Source organism: Penicillium daleae, assembly GCF_028827525.1.
Source record: "Penicillium daleae strain IBT 16125 chromosome Unknown utg000006l_segment0_segment0, whole genome shotgun sequence".
Lineage (NCBI taxonomy): Eukaryota > Fungi > Ascomycota > Eurotiomycetes > Eurotiales > Aspergillaceae > Penicillium > Penicillium daleae.
The window spans coordinates 2,639,547-2,652,610 of NW_026623154.1; the positions used below are offsets into that span (position 1 = coordinate 2,639,547).

General features: G+C 49.8%; 6 protein-coding genes across 6 annotated transcripts; 2 read left to right on the forward strand and 4 right to left on the reverse strand.

Moving 5' to 3' along the window:
* Positions 1–316: 316 nt before the first annotated feature.
* N7458_006650 (SDR family oxidoreductase) lies at positions 317–1,243 on the forward strand (the record flags this gene model as incomplete). The annotated part of the gene is made up of 1 exon (XM_056910032.1): positions 317–1,243. The coding sequence occupies one exon, from the start codon at positions 317–319 to the stop codon at positions 1,241–1,243; it is 927 nt and encodes a 308-aa protein (XP_056765736.1).
* A 948-nt stretch (positions 1,244–2,191) lies between these two features.
* Positions 2,192–3,784, forward strand: N7458_006651 (fungal specific transcription factor domain-containing protein; the record flags this gene model as incomplete). The annotated part of the gene is made up of 1 exon (XM_056910033.1): positions 2,192–3,784. The coding sequence occupies one exon, from the start codon at positions 2,192–2,194 to the stop codon at positions 3,782–3,784; it is 1,593 nt and encodes a 530-aa protein (XP_056765737.1).
* A 127-nt stretch (positions 3,785–3,911) lies between these two features.
* On the reverse strand, positions 3,912–5,020 carry N7458_006652 (aldo-keto reductase; the record flags this gene model as incomplete). The annotated part of the gene is made up of 2 exons (XM_056910034.1): positions 3,912–4,768; positions 4,843–5,020. The coding sequence occupies 2 exons, from the start codon at positions 5,018–5,020 to the stop codon at positions 3,912–3,914; spliced, it is 1,035 nt and encodes a 344-aa protein (XP_056765738.1).
* A 531-nt stretch (positions 5,021–5,551) lies between these two features.
* Positions 5,552–7,606, reverse strand: N7458_006653 (putative flavin-binding monooxygenase; the record flags this gene model as incomplete). Its single annotated transcript, XM_056910035.1, has 4 exons — positions 5,552–5,695; positions 5,756–6,745; positions 6,820–6,926; positions 6,991–7,606. The coding sequence occupies 4 exons, from the start codon at positions 7,604–7,606 to the stop codon at positions 5,552–5,554; spliced, it is 1,857 nt and encodes a 618-aa protein (XP_056765739.1).
* Positions 7,607–8,282: 676 nt separating this feature from the next.
* On the reverse strand, positions 8,283–10,133 carry N7458_006654 (ABC transporter ATP-binding protein; the record flags this gene model as incomplete). The annotated part of the gene is made up of 1 exon (XM_056910036.1): positions 8,283–10,133. The coding sequence occupies one exon, from the start codon at positions 10,131–10,133 to the stop codon at positions 8,283–8,285; it is 1,851 nt and encodes a 616-aa protein (XP_056765740.1).
* A 50-nt stretch (positions 10,134–10,183) lies between these two features.
* N7458_006655 (ABC transporter ATP-binding protein) lies at positions 10,184–12,460 on the reverse strand (the record flags this gene model as incomplete). Its single annotated transcript, XM_056910037.1, has 2 exons — positions 10,184–12,349; positions 12,407–12,460. The coding sequence occupies 2 exons, from the start codon at positions 12,458–12,460 to the stop codon at positions 10,184–10,186; spliced, it is 2,220 nt and encodes a 739-aa protein (XP_056765741.1).
* Positions 12,461–13,064: the final 604 nt, after the last annotated feature.

The following is a 13,064-nucleotide window of genomic DNA, read 5'->3' on the forward strand; positions in this document are numbered from 1 at the left end:
TTATTTGCGGCGGCTGGGCACCTTCAAGCGGATTTAGATCTGCCTTGGTTCCTGTCGTAGATCCCGATGCTGTGAAGAGCTTGCGGAACACTTGCCTAGGATCGTATAGTCGGTTGAATTGATGTTCCACAGAATGGCATCGGGTGGAATCATGGAATTAGGGTGGTTCTTTATGTCCGTCGGGACTCAGCATCGATCTCGACCGATCTCAACTATATATTGAGTTGAGACCTAGGCGCTAGCATTGTCTCGCATCTCAACAGACTCCATCGATAACCACAAGCGACACAAAATAAAACAACAATCACCTCTCAATATGCACGTCTTCGTCACTGGTGCAACTGGCTTCATTGGCCAAGCCGTGGTCCAGGAGCTTCTCGACGCTGGCCACAGCGTTGTCGGCCTGGCTCGTTCAGATGCATCGGCAGCTGCTTTGAAGTCCAAGGGCGCTGATGTGATCCAAGGCTCTCTTGAAGATATTGAGGCAGTCAAGAAGGGTGCCTCTGAGTCGGATGGTGTTATCAATCTCGCTTTCAACCACGACTTCACCAAATTCGCAGAGAATGCCAAGGTCGAGTACGCGGCTATCATGGCCATGGGCGACGTTCTGGCAGGATCTAACCGTCCCATGGTTCTCGCATCCGGCACTATGATGCTGCCAAAGGGTGAGCTCGTCACTGAGGATACGGGCCCCGACATGACCTCTGCCGTGAATGTTCGTGCATCGACTGAACAGGAAGTGGCCACACTTGCGTCTCGAGGCGTGCGTGCGACTGCCGTTCGACTTGCACCCACAGTCCACGGAGACAACGATCATGGGTTCATCTACCGGATTGCCCAAGTGGCACTCGCGAAAGGAGAATCAATCTATATTGGCGAGGGCCTCAACCGATGGCCTGCCGTTCATCGCCACGATGCGGCACGTCTCTTCCGCCTCGCTCTCGAAAAGGGCGTTGCAGGCACCAGATATCATGCTGTGGGCGAGGAAGGTGTGAAGATGAAGGACATTGCGGAAGCGATTGGCAACTTGGCCGGTCTTCCAACTTCTTCCAAGACATTTGAGCAAGCTGCGGTGCATTTTGGTGGCGACTTCATGGGCTTTGTCATCAGCGCCGACAACCCATCGTCTAGCGAGAAGACTCAGGAGCAGCTGGGATGGACTCCTACTGGGCCGACTTTGCTCACTGATATTAAAGCTGGAGTCTATACCAAAGTAGAGTCAGCTAGTGCCATCGCAGTTTGATATGAATGTCTATCAAGGTTATTGTATCCATACCTGGCTATCGCCCTTACACCCTTTGAATGTATGTTACTCATAATTAACCTCAAATTTCTATTATTCGCCAAGATTTATTCATCTAATGCAGTGTGCTTGAAACAATGGCTAAATCAAATTCGACATCTTACTCTGCCTTTTGTTCATGCATTATATAGTTTATCCTTTTGATATGTGCCACATTTTTGGGCATAAAAATAAGCTAAGCTTTCTGTGCAGGTAAGATATTCTCGATCTGTAACTCGTTCTTCTGAGTTCCCATAGGCAGAGAAGGTAGATAACAGCTCGAACAAGTTCCATTCTTCCGTTCTTCCTTTCACGATGATGTAGAGAGTGGCGGGATGCAAACAACGCTGGTGGTGACCAGTTATACGCGATGAATGGAACTTGCGCCGCAAGGCTCCCAACTTGAGACAATCAATTATCTCAAATCCAGGTCATTGTAAGAAAAATTGATGGCCCACGTCTAATTAGAGAGGTTATTGTCTCCAACATTGATATGCCAAGTCTACTGAGAGAGACTTTATGGATTCGAAGGACCCTGCTCCGACCGTTGGAAATGCTCCGTCGGCTTCGGAGCACATTCTCAAACGACGGAGGATTCGCAAAGGCACATTTAGTTGTTGGGAGTGCAAACACCGCAAGAAGCGCTGCGAATTAGTGCCTGGATCTAATTCATGCATATTCTGTCAGCAACATGAATTGCCATGTACCAGTCAAGAGTTCGCAGATAACTCGAATAATCACAGTCGCAATGCCGGGCAACGTCTTGATCGAGTTGAGGCAATCATCAATCGGCTGGTCCAGCAAAGGAACGGACAGCCGAGTCAGAAGAAATTGAAATCTCTAACAGCGACATCAAGAAGCCTCAGGCGATTGCAACCTCCGACGTTGAACTCAGTGAATCATGAACGAATGTCGCGGGGCCCGTCGTTAACGAGCTTTTTGGAATCTCTTCTCCCCAATCCTACCATTGCTGTGATGATTCTGCGCAACAGCAAATTGTTCAAATCGCCTCTTCAGATCAACCAAAAACCTCATCCAGTACACACTGACCCAGAAGGTCTCAATGGCGATCTGGCCCTTCCACCATCCGCGCATCCAGTCCTCTTCGCTCGGCAGCTGATCCAACTTGCCCTTTGCCTACGGCATTCTGACTCTGAAGCTTCCAAACAGCTTCAAGTACACTTGAATGAGTCCGTTACCAGTGCAGCAAGTCGCTACTTTGATGCTGCATGTGGTTATGTCTTGTCTCATGACGAATTGATATGCTCTCTCGAGGGATTACAAACTCTGATGCTGCAAGGGCGTTACTATATCACCATCGGAGATCATAGAAAAGCGTGGGTCATCCATCGACGGGCCTCCAGCATCGCATCCACAATGGGAATCCCCCTACTGGCACAGACCATGGGTGGCCATGCAGACTCTGTGTGGTTCCAGCTGGTCTATAGCGATCGCTTTCTTTCTCTTATGCTTGGGTTGCCTTTTGCAATTACAGAGGACTACTTAGAAAGGACAGACTGCAAGAACAACAGCACGCCAGCTCAACGCTTGGAGCAAGTCCATGTCCTGGCTGCGGGGCGAATTATTGCCCGAAACATGCGCATGCAAAGGCGTGACATGCCGTGCGAAATGCCGTGGACATCTCATGATGAACTCACCGAAACGAGAGACATTGACCAAGAGTTGAAAAAAGCCACGAGGCTTCTTCCATCGAACTGGTGGCTGGGTTCAGGTCTAAACCATGCAACTCAGGAAGGTGAGGTACTTGAAAGTACAGGAAGGCTATTGGTTCAAATGCACCAGCACTACCTTCTAGTCCTTTTGCATCAACCGTATCTCATTCAGAGGCTTTGTTCTGGCATCCATGTCGATGGTCTTCAAATTTCATCTGAAAGTACTTACAGCACACTCGCTGCTGCCTCTGCGAGTCGTGAAATGATCTCGCATTATCTTCAATTTCGCGGGTACCATCGATCTCCATCTTCCCGGGCTACGGACGACAAGTGTTTTTTGGCCTGTATTACCCTCCTATTTGCCCACTTGGATGGCCACCGTCAAAGTATCATGAATGTTTTGGAGCACCAAAGATGCCATGACATAGGCATCATTGAACGGGTGATCTGCTTCATGAAGGATCTCTCCGTTCTGAACGAGAATCCTCTTGCTGCGACACGATCACAGACCCTCAGCGAGCTTTTGAAGGCTGAGGCCTCTGCAGCGGACGGTCTACCTTACTACTTTTGGATTGGAGATGAAATAAATGCAAGTGGGGCCAGAGATGCTGAAAATACTCTGTATGACATTCAAATATTGGTGCCTTACTGTGGAAACTTGCATATCTCACGACACGCACGCCATAATCCTCGTGCCGAAGTTGCCAGGTATGACTTCTTCGCCTTGTCGAATATCGCTCCGGATCTTATTAACAGCCCGGTTGGGCTTACTGCTGCGGAAGAAAATTTCTTGACCATAGATGAGCCATCATTTGAAGAAACGTACTAGGGCTAGATCAATGCAAAGTTACATAAGGATCTAGATCCGGGAGAGAAGGGAACTTTCTATTATGCGGCTCATCGTGTGGCTTATGAGTGGGTGTGATCGAATTTACCCAGAAAGAAGATCTCACTCCTCAAGATTCCAAGGCAGGAGTATCGCCGAACGCGTAGCCGGTCAATTCTTGAAACCGTTCACCAACCATCTCTCCTGCGATCCGCCGCATCGCCTGTTCATCCTCAGCCGATAGTGCCACCTCGAGACTCTGAAGATTTTGATTCAGGCGATGGATATTTGAAGATCCCGGAAGGGGGAAAACATCATCGCCTTGAGCAAGCAACCAAGCAAGAGCCAACTGCGGCAGGGTCACACCATTATTCTTTGCAATCTCGGCAATCCGATCAAGGACCGCAACATTCTTTTGAATGTTTTCTTCCTTCAGCCACGGCAGAATACCACGGAAATCGCCCGGCTTTGTCACGTCGGCTCGCGAACGAATCGTCCCAGTCAGAAAACCATTCGCCATGGGGCTGTAGCAAACGATGGCCACGCCGAGCTCGCGGGCCACTTCCAGCAGGCGTCTCTTCGGCGACTCGATTTCAGTACATATCAAGCTATATTCCACCTGCACGCAGGCAATCGGATGCACCGCGTGAGCGCGCCGCAGGGACTCGGCACTGCACTCACTCAGCCCGATGTACTTGATTTTACCGGCATTCTTGAGTGCCACCATCACCTCCATGGTTTTCTCAATTGGGGTGATTTTATCCAGGCGGTGGACATAGTATAGGTCCACAAATGGCAGCCCAAGCCTAGTGAGGGACCTTTCGATGCACTCGCGACAATACTCTGGCGACGAGTCTATTGCGTACCCCGGGGAAGTTTTGATCGGTTTGATGCCGAACTTGGTCGCAAGGAAAATGTCCTTCCGTTTTTCGGCATTGGCCGCGAACCATTTTCCGAGAAGAGCTTCAGAGTCGCCGTATTTGTCCGCTTTTGGTACATTAGCATTGTATCTTCGGCCAGGAAAATTGCTCTTCGAAATGAAGAAGCCATGGAATGATTACCCGTATCCCAGAATTGCTCCCCTCTTCTGTATGCCTCGTCGAGGAGCGCAAATCTCTCTTCATCAGAGGGAGATGGACCATAAGTTCCACTAGCACCCATGAGACCAAGTCCCAGTCTGGGAACAAGAGGCCCATTACGGCCCAGAGGACGAGAAGGCAAAGTCTTGAACGCCGCCATGTCTTGGGTTTTCGATTTGATGATGTGAGGGAGAATTGTAAAGTAATGAAATTGAGCTGCTTTTTTAACCATTCTGAGTGCTGAATCACTCAGCCTTATACTTTTGAGACTTCGGACTTTGCGGTGGACGAACGTTGTCCTCAAACGCTGGACTGTAGCATAGTTCATGTGGGCCAATCATATTGTTCCGCCGCCAATCGCCGTTATCTCCGTGGCGTTGACACCTAAATGATAAGGCGTGAACACTGTAGTGGGACGCAATGAAAATAGTGAACGATTGGTTTGATGATACACAAATGTAAGAGAAATAAGCAGCAATAAACCTTGATTTCTCAGCATGGCTATTCAGTCCAATGCAGAAATTATTGAAGTCGAAGCGATAGGTGATTGAAAGCTTAGCCTTGTGGTATCGTTCCAGTCCGGTAGACTCATCCTTCTCCTAGTCTATGATCATGAAAAAAAGATGTCATTAAAATGTCAATTGAAGCGTTCTATTCCATCCAATCTTCAAGTTTTTATATTAAGGTCTTCTTAGATCTTCTTCTCCCAGGTCTGTGTCTTGATTCCCGATTCTATAGCCTTGATTTGCAACGCCAGGAACTTGGAGTATATCCGACACAACGCAAGGTTGCCACCAAAGAACCAGAATCCTGGATGGCCGCTTGGGCGCCACATCTAGAGCCAACGTTAGCATCCCATTTTCACCGGTAGCCAGAAATTTCATGACAAACTTACCGCACGGAGTTCTCCCTCGTTGTCTAAGTCCCAAACATCCAAGCATCGGTCCGCAATCTTATCACCCAGTACTTTCCGCACAGTCGTCCGCATGTTGTCATATCCAGTTGCGAGCACAACAATGTCAGTAGGCAGGTTAGTGCCATCCGCAAGTTTCAATTCACGCTGGCCAAAGCCAGTGATTCCTTGTGGACTGTGCTTCACCTTGATCTTGCCATCGATAATAAGCGAGCTGCAGCCAACATCGATATAATACCCGCCACCGCGCGTGTAGTATGCTCGAGCAATACCAGCTCCATCATGTCCAAAGTCCAATTGGAACCCTGCACGGCGCAGACCATCCAATGTTTCTTTCTCGGCATCTGCAATGCGATGGGTCATGTGCACGCTGAGTGCGAATTGAACTGGGAAGGGCAAGCTCTCTGAGACAATGTCGGCCTCTTCTGTGGGCGGGCCGCCGTCTTCGTGAAGGCCCTTGTGCATCATGAATACACCTTTGTCGGCAGTAATCACATATGTTCCGCTGCGTTGGAGCATTGTTACGTCTGCACCATTTTCGTAGTAGTTCTGGGCAATGTCGTGGCCACTGTTACCGGTGCCGACGACAACGACCTTCTTGCCCCGAACGTCGTAGTCAGACGCATCGGTGTGTTGACTACCATGATATAATGTGCCTTTGAAAGAATCTTGCCCTGGGAAGCTCGGAATGCGTACCTCACCGGAGTGTCCTGTACACCAGACGAGATGACGTGGCCGAAGTGTGCGCTTGGATCCATCACCGCGGGTCACATTTACCGTCCACTGGGCGGTATCATCATTGTAGTCGGCTGAAGTAACCGAGGTCTTCATCCAAATGTTAAGTTCCATGATACTAGCGTAAGCTTCAAACCAGTCACCTAGCTTGTCTTTGGGAGTGAACTGCGGCCAATTTTGCGGGAAGGGAAGATAGGCCATGTGGGTGAATTCGGCAGGGTCATGGGTGACGAGTGTCTAGAGGATATACCGGTCAGCATCAAGGTATCAATTATCAGTCGAGGACTTTAGAGAAAATCATTCCTACTCACGCGATACCGCTTACGCCAATTATCACCAATTCGCTCATGCTTATCAACAAGCAGACAGGACAACCCCAGGTTCTGTAGACGAGCACCCATATTCAAACCGGCTTGGCCTATGGTAGTCACATTAGAATGCCTGACGAATGGTGTGATCTCTCCGCAAGTCATTCAACTCACCAGCACCAACGACCAACACCGTGGGCTCTGAATCCAAGAACTCCTTCTGTCTCTCCCTCCTCTCAATCCACGTCCCCGCTGCAAGTCCACCAAGCATACTCTCTGTCGTCCCTTCAGGCCGTCTCTTGCCGAGGGGCTCCTCAGCTCCCTTCAATTCTTGCAGAGAAGTATACATCGCATACGCCTTCCAGTAGCCATCGTCTCCCTGCGTAAGCCTCGCCATCCCGGTGCCTCGACCAAAGGCAGTCTCGAAAAAGAACATGCTGGATATCCAGCTCAACCCGTCAACTACCTGCTCCCAGCGTGGCTGAAACTTGCCCTGTTCTTGAATTTGAAACCCCGACAGCCTTGCCTTGCTCTGGTGGGTGCCAAGGAACTGGGATATCTCAGCTGCGCTGTGCAAGGTGCGCATGTCCCAGTCAAGAGCCAGCATATCTCGCCACCATGATTCTTCATGGAAAAGCGAGGCAATGTCAAGGGTGGCTGGCTTCGACAAAGCTGTCTCTAAAGCTGCAAGCCACTGTTGAATCACAGCCCGCGCATCTGGCGGTGCGCTGCTCGTTGTTTTGGGAAGCTCAATAATATGCGGGTTTCCACCCGTCAACGTCGTTGCCATTATGGATGAGGTGTGATAACAACTCTGCAAGGAAGAAATACACAATATCCAGAGTGCCCCGGAATTCTTCGATCGCCAAATTCGCGGGGAGCAAAACTCGCTATAAATACCCTGTTCTTCCCCATGGTGCCAGTACCTTGAAGTGACATTCGGTCGACTTTGACGCGAGACGGGGCCGCGTGGGGAAAGTAACGAAGTCAGAAGACCCCATTTGGCTGCAGGATCTCAGCATAATTCAGCTTTCCTGCGGTTAATTCGGTTCATTCCACGTCCCCGCACCGTGGGGAGGAAGGTCGGCTTGAACTCCGAGCAAAACATGGGGAAACTTTGCCGAGAATCATCGCTCGATTTGGAAAATCTCGCGATCGCTCGCTTGTTTCTTCTTTCTGGGGTTCTCGATTTCGGCCTTTTTGGCTTTCACCGATCGCATCAGCGGAGAATTGTTCCAGCTTCCTTCCAGAATCGGGAATTCCAGGCACTTTTACTGCTTTGGGGTTTCCCGGGAATGCTGGGAGGTGCCATAACAGGAAACTATATTACACCCTCCAAGCACCTTGGGGGTACAATGCTACGCATGCAGGGTCACAAGAGCAACAGCGCTTTTATTTTGAATTTCTCATTGATCTCGTATCTTATGCAGTCACGCGCCTGTTTTAAATTGACGCCAAGCCACCCTCTATGTCTCGAGAGATTGGTGGATGACGCTTGTCCGATATGTCTCGCTCCGCTCAATGAGTTCTTCATGCGTACCCTGCTCTACGCAACGTCCATCCTCGATGAGGTAAATACAGTCCGCACGATGGATAGTATTAAGTCTGTGTGCAATTGCGACAACGGTTGTGCGACCGGCAAGTGTGGTGAGGGCCTCTTGAATACGCTTTTCAGACTCAACATCCAAGGCACTTGTCGACTCGTCCAGCAGCAGCATTCGGGGATGGCGCATCAGAGCTCGCGCGATTGACAGGCGTTGTCGCTGCCCTCCAGAGAATTGTTTGCCGTCATGACTGCATTGGGTATGATAACCCTCTGGCAAGGCCTCGATAACCTCGTGGATGTTGGCCATGCGGCAGGCCTCTTCAATCTCCTCTTGAGTGGGCTGGTGGCCTGGCCGTGCGCCCAGACCGATGTTGAAAGCGACTGTCCCTTCGAAGAGCACATTCTCCTGGGGTACGAGTGCGATATCGTCTCGGAATTGTGTGCCAAGCTGTCGAGTAATGTCGACACCGTCGACTATCACGGCACCAGATTCAGGCCGGTAGAATCGTTCTAACATAGCAAAGGTTGTGGATTTTCCCGACCCACTGGGACCTACTAACGCACAGAATTTGCCTGGTTGAATGCTCAAACTGAGTCCGTGCAGTACTGGTCGTCCTGGGCGCGATGGATACTCGAAGTGGACATTCTGTAATTCTGCTCCAATTCCGCTCACCATTGGAGGTACAACGGAGGCATTCACGCTTTTTGGCCCGAGATAGCCTGCTTCGGGGTCGGGATGCTTCTCATCGAGCAGATAACTATCATAACCTTTGAGCTTGTTGGAGGTATCCGAATTCAGCTCTTCGTCGGCCGAATGAGTGGTGAGTAGCTCTGTAATGTTCGACGCAGCCAAGCCTGCTTTGGAAACATCGGGCGCAAGAGCAAACATCTGACCACAGGACTGTGTACTGAACAGGAGAGCGGGGAGCACGATGAAGAATTGGGTCTGAGTATATAGACCATTCACAATCTGTTTGGTACCCCACCAATAAGCCAGAGCGTAAACCAGATTACTGATGCTGAAAGCCAAGGCAAGGAAAAAGTTTCCAAATGCAATAGACCACAAAGTTTCCTGATAGGGCTCCTCCAATGCTCTTTCATAGACCGCACATGATTGTTGCTCCAGCGAGAATGCCGATACAGCCCGGATGTTATCCACGGCTTCCACTGTAATGGCAGTCGCCTGGGCAAAAGCCTTTTGGTGGCGTTCAGCGAATTGCGCCTGTGTCCGAAGTTTCATCATTCCTGAGGCTAGCAGGACAGGAATCGTGGGTAGTAGCACGATAGCTATCTTCCAGGCGATCGCAAAGGATACCACTAGTCCAGCTACCAGGTTGACTGCTGTGGCTAACAACAATCCGATGGTTGTCCCTGTGATACTGCTAAGAGCAGTTGCATCGCCGGTGATGTAAGTGAGGAGTGTCCCAGGGGTCCTATCCTCCATTCCATGCCATTGAATGGTCTGCCCCATGAGAGATCTCAAAGAAAGCACGCGAATACGGTAGAGAATCTTGTCGGCCGCCCAACCGAATGCGCAGCCGCCGACAATATTGGCTGATAATTCGACAAGCGCCATAATGAAGAACAGTAATCCGTACAGATGGCCGGCATCTCTGATACCATCTGCTCCAATGCATGGATTTAGACTACCAATGGTGTGGCCGAAAATCACCGCTTCGGCCGTATAGCTACCCCCAATTATGACTGACATAGCCAGGCCCAGCATGACATAGCCCAGATTGGGCCGCAATAGAGAGAATGTGAATTTCATGGTGAACCATCTGGTGCGCTTGCATCCTTTCTTCTCCTTCAGCTCTTTCTTCAGACACCTTTTTTTTCTTTTTCTTTTTCCGATTCCGTGGCAAATGGAGGAAGCGCATCGTCTGTAGCATCTGCGACGTTGGTGCCAGTCACATCAACGAACGACTCTTTGGTCTCAGTTGTGAATGTCTGATGGCCAAGAATACCCTGGCAAGCTTCACGAATATTATCCTCTCCGGTTGTCAATTTTGGGCTTAGCTTTCCAAGATTCTGCAGTCGCACCATCTCAGCGTATGAGCCACGTCTAGCAACAAGCTCAGTGTGGGAGCCCTCCTCGACAACTCGGCCTTTCTGCACAAGCACTATCTTATGGGCGTCTTTGGCAGTCGCCAAACGGTGTGCAATCGATACCATGGTTACACGTCCAGCTAGCTTTGCGAGAGCATCCTGAATCAACCGTTCACTTGTTGAGTCCAGAGCTGCTGTCGCCTCGTCGAGGATCAAAAGAGCTGGCTCACGCACAAGGGCCCTAGCTAATGAAATACGCTGCTTTTGACCACCACTCAATTGACTCCCAGAAGGGCCCACGTTCGTCGCAAACCCGTGGGGAAGCGCATCGATAAAAGTCAAAGCATTTGCGTTAGCTGCCGCTTGTCGCACCAAGAAGACAATTCTGGCGACATGAGGGTCGAATTCCTGCAGGGCTTTCTTTTCTGATATACCTAATCGAAGATAATCCACCAATGTGGCCAGTGTGGAGTCGAGAATATATGGAGCCAGATTCTGATGCTGCTCAGCTGCGGATCTGACCAGTCCGTAGGCAATGTTTTCGAGAATGGAACGGTCCAGCAAAGATGGCTCCTGTTGGACGAATCCGGTTTTCCCACGGAGAAACCGCACATTCAGGTCTCGGAAATCTTGCTCACCTATGATGATTTGTCCGGCTTCAGGGTCATAGAAGCGTTCAAGAAGAGCGACAATGGTGGACTTCCCACCTCCAGAGGGACCAACAATTGCGGTATGCTTGCGAGGCGGAATCGCAAAATCGACTCCTTGTAGGATAGGTACTTCTGGCCGAGACGGATAGGTAAAATGCACGTCGCGGAACACGATGTCTTCCGATTCAAATGATGCAGACTTGTCTCCGTAGTCGGCAGTTCCGTCTATCTTGGAATCGCGATTGATGACCTCTAGAAGCTTCTCAGATGCGCCTGCTGCTGCTGCAAATACGTGCACAAATGGTGCGACTTGGCTGAGAATAAACGAAGCGTCAATCAAGACAAAAATGACTGTATACACAGCCCCAACAGATGTCCCATCGCCATTGTTATCCACTGAATCGGCGATCAATCGAGAACCCTCCCAAAAGGCCAAAGCGTTCGCAGCGTATGCAATGAAATATAGCAGCCCAAGTTGCACAGCATGTGATCCTGCCTTCTTGAGTGCAGCCATTCGCGAGTCAGCCAAATAATCGGCATATAGCTTTTCCAGTCGGTCATTGGAGTTGAACGCATGTACCAGTGCCAGATGTGACAAGCTTGAAGAGGCAATGGACGTAGCCGCGCTGATATTCTCATTGACTTGGCTTCCATACTTCTTGATGTAGTGTCCACCGACGCAAGACATGAAGAAGTAGCAAGGCACAACAGAGACCAGCATACCCGCAATTTCAGGCACCTTGATGAACGCCACAACGTATGACGTTACAAAGTAGGACACTGTGGAAATAACAAGGCCTACTTTCTCCGAGGTGCCAGATTGCACGATTTGAATATCACTCACCAACCGTGATACCACATCACCTGCTGGTAAACTCTCAATGTACCCAGTCTCTTGCTTGATAATGCTCTCGAAATATCGTCTCCGGTACCGTCGTGCAATGCGCTCGCTAATATAGCTCCAACAACCGCAATGAATGTATATGAAGCAAAAGTTGGCAATGGTGATATAAATCACGTAGAGCACTTTTTGACGCACACTATCGGCAACCTCGCTATTTGTTTGTGTGGATGGGGAGCAAGTAGCCGTGTTCAGATCGTTAATCAAGTCGCCAAAGACGATACCCAGAAGAGGGAACGGGAGTCCTGCCGCGATGGAGAAGACGACGCCGCAAATTATGAGGAAAACATCGGTCTTGGTATAGTCGAGAGAGAAGAGGAGGCGGACATAGGAGAAAGGTTTGCGAAGGCCTCCTTTGGAGAGCACACAGTTGTTCGAGTACCTGGTCTATACCCAACGTCAGCATACGTGATCTTTTGCGTGATCTTCTTTTGGAAGAACAACCATTGAAGTTCTCCTGGTGATCTCTGGCGCATCTGTTTCTTTCTTATCCAGCATGACTGATGAGGTTGTCATCCAGAAAGCACACACCCCGGCGTGCTTTCGAAGGCAATTGTATCGGAGTTTCCAATCTCAGGGTTACCCCAGAGATTCTTGTTGTCAAAAGAGTCAGGCGATTGCATGCAAGCCAATTATTCAGGCCCTGATAGTTCCCCTGTTATCAATACTGAGCAAGCATCTTCTCATAGCGCATCAATGACAGCAGGTATAAACCCAGGGAGAGACTCGAAAACACCAAGGACCAGAGGAAACCACCAATTTCCATAAATTCCCCCAACAACCTCGGTGTCTCCGGTAATAAAACACTCTTTAGCAAATCCATGGGTCCGGTAGCGGGCCATAGCAGCGTTGACGCAATATCGGACCTTGCCAAACCCCCGTGGAGCAGGAGTCTCAAGCACAAACCACGAATAATGCGACCCAACCCCCAATCCCTAAGACCTAAGAAGAAGAAAAATGGACATCGCCACGAATCCACCATGGAGACCTATGGAGAATTTCGATAAATCCGTTAGCTAGCGAACCAGTCAACTTCATGCGTAGTGGAAAAAGCGGAGACCGCGACAACGAGTTCCACTCCACTAGCTGAAGATCGATTCCC